Below are 17,861 nucleotides of genomic sequence, written 5' to 3' on the forward strand. Positions count from 1 at the left end.
ATTTATTTATTTATTTATTCATTCATTCATTCATTCATTCATTCATTCATTCGAGATACAGAGAGAGAGAGAGGCAGAGACACAGGCAGAGGGAGAAGCAGGCTCCATGCAAGGAGCCCAATGTGGGACTCAATCCCGTGTCTCCAGGGTCATGCCCTGGGCTGAAGGTGGCGCTAAACCACTGAGCACCCGGGCTGTCCTCTTAACTCTTAAAACTGAGTGAAATGGGGGATCCCTGGGTGGCTCAGAGGTTTAGCGCCTGCCTTTGGCCCAGGGCGCCATCCTGGAGTCCCGGGATCAAGTCCCACATCAGGCTCCCTGCATGGAGCCTGCTTCTCCCTCTGCCTATGTCTCTGCCTCTTTCTCCTTCTATGTCTATCATGAATAAATAAATAAAATCTTAAAAAAAATAAAAAATAAAACTGAGTGAAATGTGTGCCAAGAAAAGAAATGCACGTGTGTGTGTGAATGGGTTTCTGAAATGAGAAAGAAATCCTAAAATAATAAGAAATTCAAAAATGGAAAATACAAATAGGATTTGTTGGCTTTTTAGGTTAAGGGTATATCTTTTTTCTTCTAAAATGCCAAACATGCTTTTCACCAAATTAAGAGTCTGCTCTCCTTCCTTAAGGCTTCCTAGTATATTATAACACTAATCTGTTTCTTTCTGTCCATGGAGTTCTTTGAAAGTATCATTCATTGGGATGCCTGGGTGGCTCAGTGGTTGAGCATTTGCCTTTGGCTCAGAGCGTGATTCCGGAGTCCCGGGATCGTGTCCCACATCGGGCTCCCTGCATGGAGCCTGCTTTCCTTCTGCATGTGTCTCTGCCCCTCCCTTTCTCTCTCTCTCTGTGTGTCTCTCATGAATAAATAAAAAAATCTTAAAAAAAAAAAGAGAAAATATCATTCATTTTAGTACTTTGTCAGATTCAAGTATTTATACATATTTATGTTTCTAAGATTGTTCATGGGTTTGTCTCATTAAGCTAATTTTTAGAAGGTAAGAATTAGATCATATCTTTAAAAATATGAAATAGACACAATATAACTGCTCAATAATTTCTGAAAGAATTTGCACAGGGATACAAGAACACAACTAGGTTAGGTATATTATTCACATCAGTATTATTTACTATTATTCATAAATTATGCAACAGGGGCTAAAAAAATGATCATACATCAGCAGTTAACTATTTCAGCAATATTCTCTTTTGCAGGTCCTTTAAGTGAAAAAGAAGAATATGTTATAATCAACATGTTATTGGTAGGTACTATCCTAAGTACACAAGCACTTTGCAGACATTAATTTGTTAATCTTCACAACAATGCTGTGTGGTTTTATAGATGACGAAACTAACAGCTTATCTAACCTTCCCAAGGTCAGAGAGCTAGTAAGTGGTGGAACTGGCTGGAATATGAACATAGGCAGTCTGACTCGAGAATCTACCTGTGCTCTTAATCTAAGGAAAACTAAGGTTTTGCTTTTCTAAGAATTGGTTAAGAAGCAAACATGAAAATTTGGCTTCACAGATATGGATCTCACTGAAAAACACAGCCCCAGTATTAAAACGATCTTTGAATGTAGATGCAATACAAAAATATTAACTCACCTAGATGATAAACTATACATTAAAAAAATTTTACTTTAAAAGTGTTTATTACTTTATATTTATGTCTAATGTTGCTGAAGAAAAAATGTGTAATAAATGGCATGTTTTACATTACCTACTGGTCATTTTATAGCACTGGGACCTCGACTTTTACAAGGGGCTATGTTCTCATAAATAGCAATTTGCAACTTTTAAGTAGTTTCTATGTGATTTAAGAAAAACAACTTCAAAATAATTTTACGATTTTATCAACTGATTCCACAATGCTGGCAAAACATATCAGCTTTAAAACTTGATAAAATGAATCACGACTTAAATGACAATTTATCCTGGAACGGTGATTCCTGGGTTTACCAGGGAAAAAGGAAGTGCACTCAAGAGTATAATGTAGTGCATATACCTCAGAAATGAAGCCTGTCCAGTTCTGTATGGTGAAAAAGATGATGACTGTAAATCTAAATTAGTAATGACACATGGAAAATGTAGCATATATCTTTAGGGTTTTAGCAGGCATTTTAAAAGAAAGGCTTTTAAAAGTAAAGAAAACACTTTAAAACATCTGAAAGATATTCTTATGCTGAATTTTTCACTGAAAAACTAACATTAATCCCAAGGCTGACCTTATACTGGGATGTGATCTAAGAAGCAATAAAAGATCCTCTCTCTGTCCCCTACGTACAATCAATAGACCTGCCACAATACTTCAAGTTCCCACATTAGAGTGATATTCTTTTGAGTTAAACCACTGTGGATACTATTGATAAAGAATAAGTTGGTCTTTGGGAAAAATTACTCACCAGTTATACAAAAAGCAACAATCCAACTTACCTACAAAGACCCTGAAGAATGATGAGTGTTGATGAGAAGACGGGGCAGAGAGCAGGTAATTTTACAACATAAAACCTGGACTACTGTGATGCTATGAAGCTTAGCTCTTTGTGGGTGAATTACAAAGTGGAAGCATGAATGCCTAACCTCAAGGACAAATTTCTCCAAAACAAAGTCTATTTCAAGACTTTGGCTTTGGGGCGTCTAGCAGAGGTACAATGAATATACTTTAAGTAGATTTAAAAAGCAGTAGAAATGGACTATTTAAAAATGACTAACATACAGAAGACAGGTTTCCTCTTTCAGGCTTATATCTAATATTTGTTTGAAATGTACTCTTAACAATAGGTAAAATCCAGATATTCATAATCACAGTATGTTTGATAGTTATATCCACCTCTTAACATTAAATGATCTGAATATTTGGGGTCATTACTCATAAAGTTATTCTATTTTGTACTGTTTTCTTACTTCTCTGACATAGAAAGCTTGCCAATTTGTTGCTTGTAGTTGCTTGTTATTTCATTTCGCACTCGCTGAGCAAGTTCCTCATCAATAGCAAATTCTATTGCTCTGTGGATCACATTCAGCCACCAAGGAGAATTAGAATAAATCTGTAAAGAGGACAACAACAGCTCACTGTTTCTATCACTGGGAAAGGTGCTGTGAAAAATTCAAAGGAAGTAATAAATGCTAGTCTCAAAGAAATTATAACAGTGGTGGAGACAAGCATACACACTCTATATACAAACTTTTGCATACATAATTAATGAGAACACCTGTTTCCTGAATTACTGTGGATGAATGAGAATTTATTGTATACATCTGAGTAACACAGTTGTGCTAAAAAAAATACACTACCAAATGAAAACTCAGTATTCACTGTATATATTTGAAAAGGTGATAGGTCTCCTTCTCAGTATAATAAAGATATTCTGCTAATCTTCAACTAATTGAACTAGATCGTACTCAATAATACTCTTTGATTACTGGCAAAATTATATGCCTGAATACTAAATAATTAATGAATTAGGAAGAATACAGTATGGAGTAACTGGTTAAAATAAAAAAAGACTGTGTTTTGGATAGCCTCCTCTTTAGGCTTATTACTGATTTCATAAAAGAGAAATTTTAGAAATACAAATGGCACGTGTTCCATAAGAAAAATACTCCTAATGTTCTGACATCTTTAAAGAAAAGATTTTAGAAACATACATATCTAAGGTCAAAAGGAGGTTATGGAAGTCTTTACTTTCCTCAAAAGACAAGTTATTGTCTACAAGATAAGAGAAAATCCATCTTAGCATAAAAAAAAAAAAGAGCACAACTTCCAAGTACATGATTTATCTACACACCTGTTTATTAATCAACAAATACTCTGAATAGCAAATACATTTTTTATTATAGGACACGCACTATACAAGGTGCTAAGAATTCCAAGATGAATAAGAAAGTTCAAGTTTTTCTCCAAACCAAGACAAAAACCAGAGTGCTATACGGAGACAAGCACAGGTAAGAGAAGTTATTTTGGGGATGTACCTTTCTCTGGAGCTCCTTTATGGTCTGCTGCACGGGCTGTAAAGCTTGCTGAGCTTCAGCGACTTCTGTATTACACTTGCTCATATAATGCTCTCGCAGTTGTTTAGCCTGTGTTGAAACAGGAAATGAATATAAACTTTCATTTCAGGTCTAAAAAAGAATTTAGTATAATATCGTGAGAACAATGTGGTTATTTATGTATGTAAAACTACATAACATAGTTTAAACATAGACCTCTACAAGTATACTGTTAAGAACATAAACCCATGCTAGAAATTAAAACAGATATTAAAGAGACTACATTTACTTATAAATCACAATTTTAAGAAATCCCAAGGGTCTGCTTCCTATATTTCTAATCTCTTAATTAAAAAAAAAAAAAAAAGGGAATGGGAAGAACAACAGTTATTTCAAATCATGAGGCAAAGCAATATTTTAGAATTTCTGATTTTAGAAACAATACTTGAGGGACACCTGGGTGACTGGTTGAGCATCTGCCTTTGGCTCAGGCTGTGATCCCTGGGTCCCAGGATCAAGTCCTGCTTCAGGCTCCCATCAGCCTGCTTCTCCCTCTGTCTATGTCTCTACCTCTCTCTCTGTGTCTCTCATGAATAAATAAATAAAATCTTAAAAAAAAAAAAAAGAAAGAAACAATACTTGAGGGTATACAGTAACACACGTGTTAGGAGACATGGGATAGTGGGAGGAAAACCAAAAGACTCCTGAATAGGAAATCCTAATGCTTCCAATTACGTTGAATTGAGGTACGTTGACCCACATGAACTGCCAACACTAGACCCTTCAATTTACAAAAATGGCAATTTCATGAGGTTCAAGTCAATAGATATATCTCTTTGGACCAGCCATTACACTTCTCTGGGCTTCTGTGACTTCATTTGCAAATGTTGGTGGTTGAAGTAGATTTCTTGGAACTGTGGCTTCATAATCTATGAGCATTAGGCAAAAGTGATAATGTGGTCCACTTAGAAATATACCTACCCAGTGTGACACATTTTTCCCTTTCCTTTTTCCATGATGCATTTCTCCTTTTCCTGTCACAACCTTCCAATTAATTTCTGTTAAAATTCCTTGGCTATAATTATTTGGTCATTAGAGCTATTTACTAATAGATTAGACAGTATGCCAGTGTTTCTTGTCACTGAAGGCATTTAAAAAAGTGATTGATTGTATGTAAGATCAGATGCCTGCAATGGGAATGAGATTTCACTCAAAAATCTCCAACACCTCAAGTCATGATCCCAGAGTCCTGGGATAGAGCCGAGCATTAGGTTCCCTGCCCAGCGGGGAGTCTGCTTTTTCCTTCCTTCTGCCCCTCCCCATGCTCACAAACAAAAAACTCCAACATTCAGACTGTCATCTAACATCAAGAAAGGGCTGTACGTACTTATACAATCTCCCTTTGTATCTTAATTCAAATAAAAAGGGTCCCACTTACAGGTTCAATAATCAAACATATATACTACTCTTTTGATTTTATTAGCTTTGCCATCTATTCTTTGACTTTAAAAAAAGCAAAAATCCACGAGGGAACTAGCATAATAGACTCATTAACAATTTATAGTGAAATGATTTATGTCATTCTTTCCAATGAGGCAAGACTCACTGCAGAAGGAACTTCTTCGAGAGGACACAAAAAATATCACCAAAATACTGAGTTTATTTATTGCCTTTAGTAATACATAGAAAAGTGGAAGAAACACAAAGATTTTCATTTTTACTAAGCCATATCTTTTGCAGATCTGCCATGAGATCAACAAGGTCTCCTTCCTTTCTATTTCTTTCCGTGTGCTGCTGGCTACCAACAACCATATCTATATGCAAGTAGATCACAAAAGAAGTAAAATAATATGGAGTACTGCAATTCTCTACCATCCAAAATCACAAAGCAAAATCTGGAATATAAAAGCAGCAGGAAAACACATGATTAACTTTTATTTAGATGTTGTATGCCCTAGGAAATATTAATGGATGGAGGATAAAGTCTGAAAAAAAATTCCTTTACAGACAGAATAAAAAAATAATTACCTCTTCCTCAAGTCTGCCATCTCGTAAGGTAGGAGGTATTCCTGGGTGCTTGGCTACCAACAATTCCATCAAGTTATGGGTAGCATGTAGTCTCTACAAACACAAAAGGCAATAATTTTGAGAGCCAAACAGGCCGATTGCTTAATCTTCACTCTTGGATTCAGGCATACTGGACTTCTGTCTTCTTGCCCATCTTTCTACTTGTGCTTCTTTTTTTTCAGGAGCATGTCACATTTGTATTTCCGCCTCCTTCCATGAGGCAAACACATTTGCTTACAACCCAAGGTCTGACTTCTGTAATCCTTATCCATACAGAATGTAAGTAGGCTTGCATTTAGTTTTCACCCTTCCCCCATACACTCCTCCTAATATTCGCTGAGGAACATGTGAACATGTAGGTCCCAAGGTCTAGATTCTGAATGACAAAGAAGTCCCATTAGAAACTCAAGCCTAAATTTACTAAGATTAATAAAAGTGACCCTTATTTACCATTTATCTAGAAAGCCTTGTGTATATGATCCACTGGACATATATTCTTCCCAATCCATTCCACAACCTTGTTTAAGAAACAACAGAAGTCCTAGTCCAGGAGAAGAGGAGTAGAGTTTCTGCCACTTTGTTTCCATAGTGTCATCTATAGGTTTGTTGTTGCTACTAAATCTGATAGTGTTGCTGAGTGTATTATAATCTATGAAGCCATGCTGAAAAGACCTAAGGCGTTTGTGGTGACTCTTCAAATATGAACTCTACAAAGATCTGTACCACGGTCCATAATCTGTAGCCAGACAGAGTAAACCTTTAGTCTCAAATCAGTGGCCCAAATCACATCTTATCAAGACTCTTTCCTGATTATCCTTTAGCCGGTAGCTATTTTCCCAAGTAAAGAGTCAATTAACAGAAATTACTTATTCTCACAGCCCTTGACTTCAGAGGGAGCCTCTAACCAGCTGCAAACTCAATATCATACTGAGAAGCCTGGCTTGTACTGAATACAGAGATAAAAGATATAGTTTTCTCCTTTTTCCTACACCATCTTTACCTCTACCTTCTCCCCTTTTCAGCCCTTAAGTTCAACAAATCTAGGTCACAGTCTTGTTTTCATATGCTTTTCATTATTCTTATTTTTATCGTAATTGCTAGGCTCATGCATACTCATTTCCCAGAAGACGAATCAATCAAGTCTGTGCAGTCAATCTTTCTACTTTATTGGACTCACTTGGCATAATCATAGTACCCTATATAGACAAAGGCACGTGTAATAGAAGAAATATACCTATATTACATATTCTGCTAAATACAGAGATAGACATATTCCATAAGACTATTTTCTTAAGACTGTAAGTTGAAGACAGTTTATGCCATTATGAAATAAGACCTTTACTATGAAACTGATTTTGGTTTTCTCTGAGAAGGGTGGTGCTCAAATTGTGTTAAGGAAAAGTTTTCAATGATCTGATCTTAACATGATATTAGTGTTCTGTATGCTATATTAATAGTAAATTCTCCCTTAAAAAATAAATGTTATAATTCAAATATCCAGATCTTCCTAAGATACCTCCAAAAATTAAATCAGATCACGAAAAATTATTTTGCATAAAATAAACAGACTAGTTGAAATTGTTTAGTGTTTACTTACTTGGAGTGAATCTGTTTTGAGTTTTCCTTTGTGTTCCTCAGATGAACGCAATACTTCTCTGTACAGTTCTGCTGCCAAGGCATACTCACCTGAGGAATTAAAATGTATTGAAAACATAAGAAAGTCATATATTTACCTCCCAATATGATCTAGTTATATATTATCTAAAAATATCTACTGTAAATAGAACAATGATTATACCTCACGGTTTTTCAGAGGTATCTGACTTGGTATTAATATGACTGTGCCAATATAAAAGCTGATGATAAAAGAAAAAAAAAGCTGCTGATAGCTCTGTTTATTAATTTCATAGCACAGAACACCAATCAGATAAACTTGTGTTTTAAAATTATACTGAAAGGAATGCCTGGGTGGCTCAGTGGTTGAGCATCTGCCTTTGGCTCAGGTTTGATATTAGGGTCCTGGGATTGAGTTCTGTATCAGGCTCTCCATGAGAGCCTATCTCTTTGTGTTTCTCATGAATAAATAAAATCTTAAATAAAATTACACTGAAAAAGTCTGTATAAACTTTTAATTTAGACAAATGATTTTCCTCTTACTGAGGTTAAAAGGCGCCAATTAGTAGTCATTTTGATGTCTGAAGTTAAGAACAAATTTAAAAATAAATATTCAAAACACTATGATCAATCTGCACTTAATTCTCAAAGAAATAATCTATTCCTTTTAATAGGTATTGTGTTTGGTAGCCAGCATGATTTTCAGTTAAAAACTACCTTTCAAAAATGTCAGGATTCTTTCCATTTCTGGTCACAAAAATCACAATTAGTCTGAGATTAATGTTTTATTATTATTATTATTACTCATAACTAGCAGCTCATTCAAATAAAGTAACTTAAAAAGTATCAACTAAAGTACAAGTTGGCAAAAGTTGGCCCATGGGTCACATCTGACAATATCTCTGCAATTTTGAGCTAAGAATGGTTTTTCGCCTTTTTAAACACTTGAAAAAACTCAAAAGAATGCTATTTTGTGACCTGAAAAATTATATGGAATTAAATTTCTGGGTCCATGAATAAGGTTTTATTGGTACTCGGCCACACTCATTTGTTTATGTACTGTCTGTGACGACTTCTGCATTATAACAGCAGAGGTGAGTAGCTGCAACAGATCCTCTGGATCAAAGCCTAAAATATTTATTATCTGGTTCTTTCAGTAAAAGTTTTCTGATACTTCAATAAAAGGAGACATGAAACATTTTAAATGGCTTGAATAACAGAAATGTATCATATTTGCTGTATGGTGAAAAACTCAAAACTGGTAATTTGCAAATACAATTAAAATAAAGATCTAACAGTAATAAAATCATAAAATACAAAAAAAAAAGATGTTCCTATTTTTGCAGAGAAACCTTTTTTCATGATCATCACATATTTCCTTTTATTCACTTCAAACTGGTTTTATTAATATCATGGATTTAGGACTTTGTTATAGACATAATGAAAGAAATATGTATATACCTTTGTAAATTGTGTTGATTCTCTCTTTCCATTAAATATATATTTATTTATTAATTATTGTGGTAAAATATACCTAACATAAAATTTGCCACATCAATCACTTTTAAATATGCCATTCAGTGGCATTAGGTACATTCACATTTTTGTGCAAAACACTTGCTTTTATACCATTGCTTTATATTTAGTTCTACAAGTTGTGTAATACAAAGTTTTCTAAAGCACACATTTCACAGTATTTTACAGTCAATTTCTATTCACTTTGATAAAGATGAACATTATTTTTGCAAAAATAATATCATATTATAAGGTAGGAGTAACACTCAATTATCTTCACACTAAGAAACTCCCCTTTTTCAGTTCTGAAGACTCTTACGAAGTTTTTCAAAAGACTAAAAAACATTGTATTAGTATTTATACTGTCATTTAGAGAGAATAATTCATTTAACAATTCTCCTTTCATAATCACAACTTTTTAAAGATGGTATAATGACTAGACTATAAAGCAGTTGAATCTGAATTTTCACTATAATTCTTTTTAAATTTTTTATTAAAAAAATACATGCCTCCTGGGAAACATAAAAATTCAGTAAGTGATACAAGTTTAAGCCAAATTTAGAAATACTCATTCTTTGCCACTTGATGGCACTAACATTTCCAAGTAAATAAATGGCACTGAATTTGATACTTGCTAAGCTAATTTTCTCCAAAAAGTATGTGCAGAAAACACATTGTACAAAGTTGGAGTAATACTGTTTTTAAAACCATAATCAGGGAGGACCTTAGAATATGCATTATATATACATATGTGTTTGTATATAATATAAACAAATCCCTTGAATTTGCAGTTAATTTTAGAATTCTTTTAGAAGTCAGCTCTTGGGGCACCTGGGTGGCTCAGTGGTTGAGTGCAGTTAACTCAGAGCCAAGTCCCTCACTTCAGGCTCAGAACACCCTCCTCAGGGGCTGGACATATCAGCCTGGAGAGGACACAGAGAGAGGGGGAGAAAAAAAAATACAGAAAGAGGGAGGCAGAGACATAGGCAGAGGGAGAAGCAGGTTCCCTGTGGAAGCCTGATGTAGGACTCAATCTCAGGACCCCTGGGTCATGATCTGAGCCAATGTATATTCACACTTCACATTAAGAATAATACTTCAACCGAGACTAAGCGAGTGGTACTATCTTTATTTTATTGCTAAGGAAAAAGATTAACAAACTTTGAACAATATACACAAGTTCAGAGGGCTACAACTATAGCAAAGAAGAAGCCTGTCTTTTTCAGTTCTTGTCTAGAGCTACTCCTACTCAGCTTCTGTGAGTCTTCTGAACTCTAAGCAAGTGTTCAGGACGAGGGACATTGCCTAGTTCTGGTTCTGTTATGCTGAAAAGCTAATAACCAGATAGACCACCCAGTTTCAAAAGGCTTAGAATATTTCCTTGTATCAGACAATACTATGTTTTCTTGGGCAACTAATTTCTTTATGGTCTTATTAGTAAGTTACAAGAAAAATGGTAAATTCTCTCCATGACTATGTACCCAAGTAGACTATGTATTAGTAATTTTTGTAGGAAGGTCAAAAGAACTGGCATTTATCACAAAATGCCTTTCTAGTTCTAACAATATAAATGAAGAGCTAAATATACTAATTTGGTGAAGAATGTAGAAATAAAACAGCATTTGTATATACTAAATTATAAAGTGCTTAAAACTGTATATTACTTCACCATTATGAAATACTTCTATGGTTTCAAGAACTTGATTCCAAGAACTTTATTCTTGAAATCATAGAACTGGTAACTTTTATTTCTTCTAATATAGTTTCAAGAACTATATTCTACTCAGTTTTGAAGAGATTAAAATCAAATTATCTAAATCAAAGCTATTAAGAAGGTTTTAAAGGTAGATTTTATAAAAAGGCACACTTGCATCAGTATTTTCCTCATTACTTACAAGAAAGCTCCTAAAAGTCATTATGGTATAAAAGCTATAAAAATATGCAAACTTATTATATTACAAATGCAGTAATAGATAAGTAACAATAGACTCTGTTGAATATAGAGTATTTGATGATTCATTAAAGTTGCAAAAGAATTAAGTTTAGTGGGCGGCCTGGGTGGCTCAGCAGTTTAGCATCGCTTTTAGCCCAGGGCCTGATCCTGGAGACCCGAGATCAAGTCCCACATCAGGCTCCCTGCATGGAGCCTGCTTCTCCCTCTGCCTGTGTCTCTGCCTCTCTCTCTCTCTGTATGTCTCTCATTAAGAAATAAATAAAATCTTAAAAAAAAAAAAAGAATTAAGTTTAGATAGCCAGAAAGGTTATCATAAAAATTTAGAATAAATTTCTATTTATGAATTATTCTAAACACAAAGATAGAGGCACTGAGCTCAGTGCAAGCTTATTACAAAGGTAAGTTGAGGTCATGGAAATGAAGCTAATGAGTAAATGAAGTAATAGAAAGATGGCTGTACAATTTTATACTCTCAATATCACTGTATGAATGAGAATTCCAGTTGTTTCTACATCCTTGCCAACATTTAATCTGTTTAATAAGCCTTTTCAATAGTCACATAGTTATGTTTTTGTGGTTTGAAAGTGCATATATCTAATGAACTTTCTGTCCAAACATTTTGTCTATTTTCCTTACATTGTTTTCTTATTACTGGTTTTTAATAGTTCTTTTTATATTCTGAATACAAATCCTTTCTCAAAGATGTGATTTGCAAATATTTTCTCTATTTAATGGCTTATCTTCTTTTTCTAGATTATTTATTTATTTAAGGGTATGTGAGAGAGAGGAGCAGGCAAGGGGCTGAGAAAGAGGGAAAAGCAGACTCCCCACTGAGCAGGGAGCTAGACGTGGGTCTCAATCCCAGGACTCTGGGATCATGACCTGGACACGAAGGCACTCAAACAACTGGGCCACCCAGGCGCCTCACCTTTTTATTTTCTTAGGAATGCCTTTTGAAAAGTAGAAGTTATTAATTTTGATGAAGTCAAATGTATCAGGTTTTTTATGGACTGTGCTTTTGGTGTTGTCTATATATCTTTACCTAATACCAAATTACAATTTTTTTTTTATCCTTTGTGTTTCTCTAGAAGTCTTACAGTTTTAGGTTTTAATTTCGATTTAATATCCTCTGTATTATGAATTTTTATATAGTGCAACATTGAAGTTTTATTTTTTGAATATGGATATCTAATTGTCCAGTACCATTTATGAAAATACTAATTTTTTCTCTACTGAAATACTCTTGCATCTTTGCTGAAAAATGAAATGATCATAAATAAGTGAGACTTTTTCTGGATTTATATTCTGGTCCATTGGTCTATTTGCCTATCTTTATGTCTATGTCATACTGTCTTGATTAATTTAACTTTATAATAAATCTGGATTCAGATAGTGTAAATCTTCCAACCTTTTTGTTTTTTAAAGTTGTTTTCGCTATCCTAGGTGAATTTCAGAATCAGCTTGTCAACTGGTATAAAATAGCTTGTTGGGTTTTTTTTTTTTTTTTTAAGATTTTATTTATTTATTCATGAGAGACACAGAGAGAAGGCAGAGACATATGCAGAGGGAGAAACAGACTCCTCAAAGGAGCCGATGAAGGGCTTGATCCTGGAACACCAGGATCACGCCCTGAGCCAAAGGCAGACGCTCAACCACTGAGTCTCCCAGGAGTCCCACCTGTTTAAATTTTAACTGGAAAACCTTGATTGCATGAACTATACATGTAGGATGAATAAGCATGTTAACAATCATGAGTTTTCTGATCCATGAACATGGTAACTAGGTGTTAATTTCTCTCAGCAATGTTTGTAATTTTCAATGTTTCTGTGACTTTTGTAAACATCTTACACATTTCAAGTTGATGCTTATGTATTTCATGGCTTTTTGATATTACTATGAACAGGACTGTAATAATTTCTAATTGTTTATTTCCATCGTAAAGGAATAAAATAGATTTTTATATACTCATCTTGTATAATGCAACTTTTCAGAACTTACTAGTGTTAGTTTTCCTACATGGAAAATCATATTGCAGCAAATAAAGACAGTTTTACTTTTTTTCCTATTCAAACTGGTAACTTTTATTTCTTTTAATTATGTTACAGCACTGGAGAGAATTCAGGTACAATGTTGAAGAGAAGTGGTGATGGGATATTCTTCACTGTTCATGATCATAAAAAACACTGTTTTTAAATATTAAGTATAGCATTAGGTGTAGATTTTTTTTCAGATGTCTTTTATCAAAATGAGAACATTGTCTTTGATACCTGGATTGCTGGAAGTTTTCATCAGTAATGGGTATTTAGGTGTAGGTTTTTTTCAGATGTCTTTTATCAAAACGAGAACATTGTCTTTGATACCTGGATTGCTGAAAGTTTTTATCAGTAATGGATATTGAATATTGTCAAATACTTTTTCTACATTTATGGAGATGTTCACAAAGTTTTTCCTTCTTAATTGTTAACTTGGTGAATCATATTAATTTTTGAATATTAAACCAATCTTGTATTCCCAGAATAAATTCCACTTGTGATAAAAGTATTATTATTTTTATATATTGTTGGATTCATTTTGTTAAAACATTTAAAAAAATTTTGCATCTATGTTCTCGAGTGATACTGGTCTGTGTTTTCATAATCAGGATAATGCTACCTCAAAATAAGATGGGAATATTCTTTCCTTTTTAATTTTCTGTAAGAGTTTATATAGATTTGATATTTCTTCCTCAAATGTTTGGTTGAATGCACCATGGAAGTCATCTGGGCCTAGTATTTTGTTTGTGCAAGTTTTTTTTTAACAATTTAATTACTTTCTTGAATAGATACAGGGTTATGCAGATTATCTATTTCTTCTTCAGTTTTTGTAGTTTGCCTTTCTGAGTGAGCTTCTGTAGTTTGTATCTTCTAAAGCATTTGCCCATTTATCTAAGTTGCCAGGTTTCTGGCATACAGTTGTTCATAATGTGTGTGTGTATATATATATATACACTGCTGCCTGTCTCTGCCTCTCTCTTTCTCTCTGTGTGTGTCTCTCTCATGAATAAACAAATAAAATCTTAAAAAAAAAAGATTTTATTTATTCATTCATGACAGACACAGAGACACAGGCAGAGGGAGAAGCAGGCTCCATGCAGGGAGCCCTGGAACTCCAGGAACACGCCCTAGGCCAATGGGAGGTACACAACCACCGAGACACCCAGGCGTCCCTGTTCATAATATTCTTTCATGATTTTTTAAATATCTGTAGACTCTACTGATGTCACTTTTCTTATTCCCAATTCCTGATAATAGTGATCTGTGTCTTTTCTTCTTTCCTAAACAGTTTGACTAGAGGTTTATAACTTTCTATCGATCTTGTCAAAGAATCAGCTTTTGATTTGTTTCTAATGGTTTTATTTTCCTTTTAATTGATTCCTGTATTGATCTTTATTATTTTCTTTTGCTGACTTGGTATTTCATTTTCTTTTTTAAAAATTTTATTTATTTATTCATGAGAGACACACAGAGAGAGAGAAGCAGAGACACAGGCAGAGGGAGAAGTAGGCTCCATGCAGGGAGCCTGATGTGGGACTTGATCCCAGGTCTCCAGGATCAGGCCCTGAGCTGAAGGTGGCGCTAAACTGCTGAGCCACCCTGGCTGCCCTGCTTTTCTTTTAGTTTCTTAAGGTATTAGCTTATGTCAATGATTTATAACTTTTTTTTTTTTATTTTTATTTATGATAGTCACACACACACACAGAGAGGCAAAGACATAAGCAGAGGGAGAAGCAGGATCCATGCACCGGGAGCCCGATGTGGGACTCGATCCCAGGTCTCCAGGATCGCGCCCTGGGCCAAAGGCAGGCGCTAAACCGCTGTGCCACCCAGGGATCCCTATAACTTTTTTCTAAATTGGTGTTCAGTCCTATAAATCTCCCTTAAATTACTAATCAAGATTCTATAACTCTTGATGTTATGTATTCATTTTAATTCACTTCAAAATACTTACCAGTTTCCCTTATGATTTACTCTTTAATCCAAGGGTTACTTAGAATTATTCTAATTAGTTTCAAAATATTTGGGAACTTTCCAATTATCTTTGATTGACATTTAATTTAATTCCATTGTAGTCAGAGAATGTACTTTTTAAGACTTGCATCCTTTTAAATTTACTGAATTGTTTTACAGCCCAGAACATGCTCTGTTTTGGTAAACATTCCATGTATACTTGAAAAGAATGTGTATTCTGTGTTTTCTTCGGTGGAGTAAAGTGTCCTATAATTGTTGACTATGTCAACTGGTTGGTTCTTAATGTGAAGTTTTCCATGCTGCTATTTTCTGTCTTCCGGTCTATCAATAACTGGAAGATGGGTGTTGAAATCTCTGACTATAATTATCTATTTCTCATTGTACTTCTATCAATTTGTGTTTTATCTTAAAACTTTGGTTTTAGGTGCATAAACATTTAGGATTATTTTCTGATAGAATAACACTATATCCTTGGTAATATTCTTGCCTTGTGGTAATATATTCTCTCCAGCTTTCTTTTGGGTAGGGTTAATATGGCATATTTTCATTTTTCATTCTTTTTCCATTTTTTCATTCTTTTACATTTCCATCTTTAAACAACAAAACGGTTTCTGGTCTATAGTGTATTATTAGATATTGCTTTTTTATTTATTTTTATTTTTTTTTAAATTATTTATTTATTTATTTATGATAATCACACAGAGAGAGAAGCAGAGACATAGGCAGAGGGAGAAGCAGGCTCCATGCACCAGGAGCCCGATGTGGGATTCGATCCCGGGTCTCCAGGATCGCGCCCTGGGCCAAAGGCAGGCGCCAAACCGCTGCGCCACCCAGGGATCCCAGATATTGCTTTTTTAAAAACCATTTTGAAAATCTCTGCCTCATTGGGGAATTTAGACCACTGCGTTTAATGTGACCAGATATGTTTGGGTTTAAATCTATCTTGCTATTTGCTCTACATTTTTCTTATCTGTTCTTTGTTTCACCTTTTTTTTTCCTTAAGAATTTTTCATGATTACTTTTTGTCTCATCTTTTAGATTACGTCTAATTTTTTGTTGTGTTTTCAGTAGTTGCTTTGCCTTGTCAGTCTGTTGTCATGATACCATGTCACTTCATACATAGTATAAACACTCTGCTATATCATATATCCCCAGGCTCTCTTCCCACATTTGGTGCTATTATTGTTCTATACATGTTCATGTTATTTTTGTTTTTTGTTTAAAGATTTTATTTATTTATTCATGAGAGACACGAGAGAGAGAGGCAGAGACAGAGGCAGAAGGAAAAGCAGGCTCCATACAGGGAGCCCGATGTGGGACTCAACCCTGGGACTCCGGGGTCACACCCTGAGCTGAAGGCAGATGCTCAATCGCTGAGCCACCTAGGCGTCCCAACATTTTCATGTTATAAACTTTATATTTCTTCTTATATTTTTCTTCTTCAGAGATTTCAATATATTTATATTATGCTACTTGAAGTTATCTACAATCTTACCGACATTCTTTTCAAATTTCTCAGTTTTTATTTTGTTTTTCATGTTGAATGGCTTCTATGGCTATTTTATTCTTTAATGATTTTTTTCTACAGTGTCTAATCCACTATTTAAGGGCATTTTCCCTATCAAACACTGAAATTTTCACCTCTAGAAGTCTAAAATGTATGTTTCACTGTCTCTACATGTTTTTAAGTTTTACTCTTGAGCCTACAAAATAGTCTGATGATTCTCTATATGGAAATGTGTTTACTAAATGGTGGTCACTTTTAAAGCTAGTTAAGTAACTTCTGCTTCTGGTCATGACAAAATAACAGAGAATGAATTTACTCTCCTTTCTGAAACAAGTGAAATAACATACATAATATATGAAACAATAGACTGTAAGACACCGGACATTAGTCAATAAAAATGGTAATCCCTGAGAGATGGGAAATGTAAGATTCTCTTTTCAAGGTCCTTGAATTTTATGCATAATGTGTTAAGTGTAACTATAACCATACACATTTTATTTGTCTATCTCTCCTTGTTAAGCATTTAGGTCCACAAGATCAAAGACCTTATTTACTGTATTTAGTTCTGAGATCATAACTGATGCAGAGGAGACACTCTAATATGTGCTGAAAAAAATGAATTTACAAACATTATTTTGTAAATTGATGACTAACATCCCCCTGAGTGTGTGAAAATGTAACTTCTCTTCTATTTCTAGATATTTTGCTTGTCCTCAGTTGTTCACTACTATAGACTAAGGTTAATAATTTATTGCCAAATTTTTGTTCAAATCCTACCTTTCCTAAAAAACAACAAACTTTTGAAGTGGAAATGTTTGGTGAAAGCATATGTAAACTTTGAAGGTTTTTCAAATGTTCTGCATAAGTGATCTCCATTAGGTTGAACCTACCTAAATTAAGATCAGTAGTGTGTGAGAATGTCTTTCGGGGGAAGGGGGGGTTTGATTTCCACTGTAACTAATCTGTCTCATTAAGTATGCAGAAGAATCAGAGATAATAAAGCAATCACCTTCTACCTTTAATGATGTGGATGCCGGCTAAGCCATTGAGAGCACAAACTAGTTGCCGATGTGCTTCTTCACATTCAGTTCCACATTTCTTCTGCAGAGATGTCAGCAGCTCTTCCATTGTCATGGTGCTAAAAGAAAAGACTGATTGTTCAGAAATGAAAAGGAAATCCTAAATGAGAGTATTATATCACA

At 34.4% G+C, this 17,861-nt stretch overlaps 1 protein-coding gene and 1 long non-coding RNA gene across 6 annotated transcripts in view; one reads left to right on the forward strand and one right to left on the reverse strand.

The window, feature by feature from the left end:
• The window catches only part of SHPRH (SNF2 histone linker PHD RING helicase), a 94,648-nt gene that overhangs the window by 40,721 nt on the left and 36,066 nt on the right, over nucleotides 1–17,861 (reverse strand). For all 3 annotated transcript variants that reach the window (XM_072826840.1, XM_072826846.1, XM_072826849.1), the window contains exons 14-18: nucleotides 17,676–17,797; nucleotides 7,660–7,748; nucleotides 6,024–6,116; nucleotides 3,978–4,085; nucleotides 2,910–3,052 (exon numbers count right to left, since the gene is read on the reverse strand). In XM_072826840.1, coding sequence (XP_072682941.1) covers nucleotides 2,910–3,052; nucleotides 3,978–4,085; nucleotides 6,024–6,116; nucleotides 7,660–7,748; nucleotides 17,676–17,797 — 555 coding nt within the window. The remainder of the gene's footprint in view (nucleotides 1–2,909; nucleotides 3,053–3,977; nucleotides 4,086–6,023; nucleotides 6,117–7,659; nucleotides 7,749–17,675; nucleotides 17,798–17,861) is intronic.
• Nucleotides 1–17,861, forward strand: part of LOC140633802 (uncharacterized) — a 52,761-nt gene that overhangs the window by 23,858 nt on the left and 11,042 nt on the right. Inside the window, exons 4-6 of one of the 3 annotated variants that reach the window (XR_012031405.1) lie at nucleotides 1,218–1,264; nucleotides 3,846–3,950; nucleotides 13,251–17,040. This is a non-coding gene — a long non-coding RNA (uncharacterized lncRNA). Of the gene's footprint in view, nucleotides 1–1,217; nucleotides 1,265–3,845; nucleotides 3,951–5,735; nucleotides 6,489–13,250; nucleotides 17,041–17,861 lie in introns of those variants that run through there. The other 2 variants (XR_012031407.1, XR_012031406.1) reach the window with 2 other exon arrangements.

This window comes from Canis lupus, chromosome 1, assembly GCF_048164855.1.
Source record: "Canis lupus baileyi chromosome 1, mCanLup2.hap1, whole genome shotgun sequence".
In the NCBI taxonomy this organism is placed as follows: domain Eukaryota; kingdom Metazoa; phylum Chordata; class Mammalia; order Carnivora; family Canidae; genus Canis; species Canis lupus.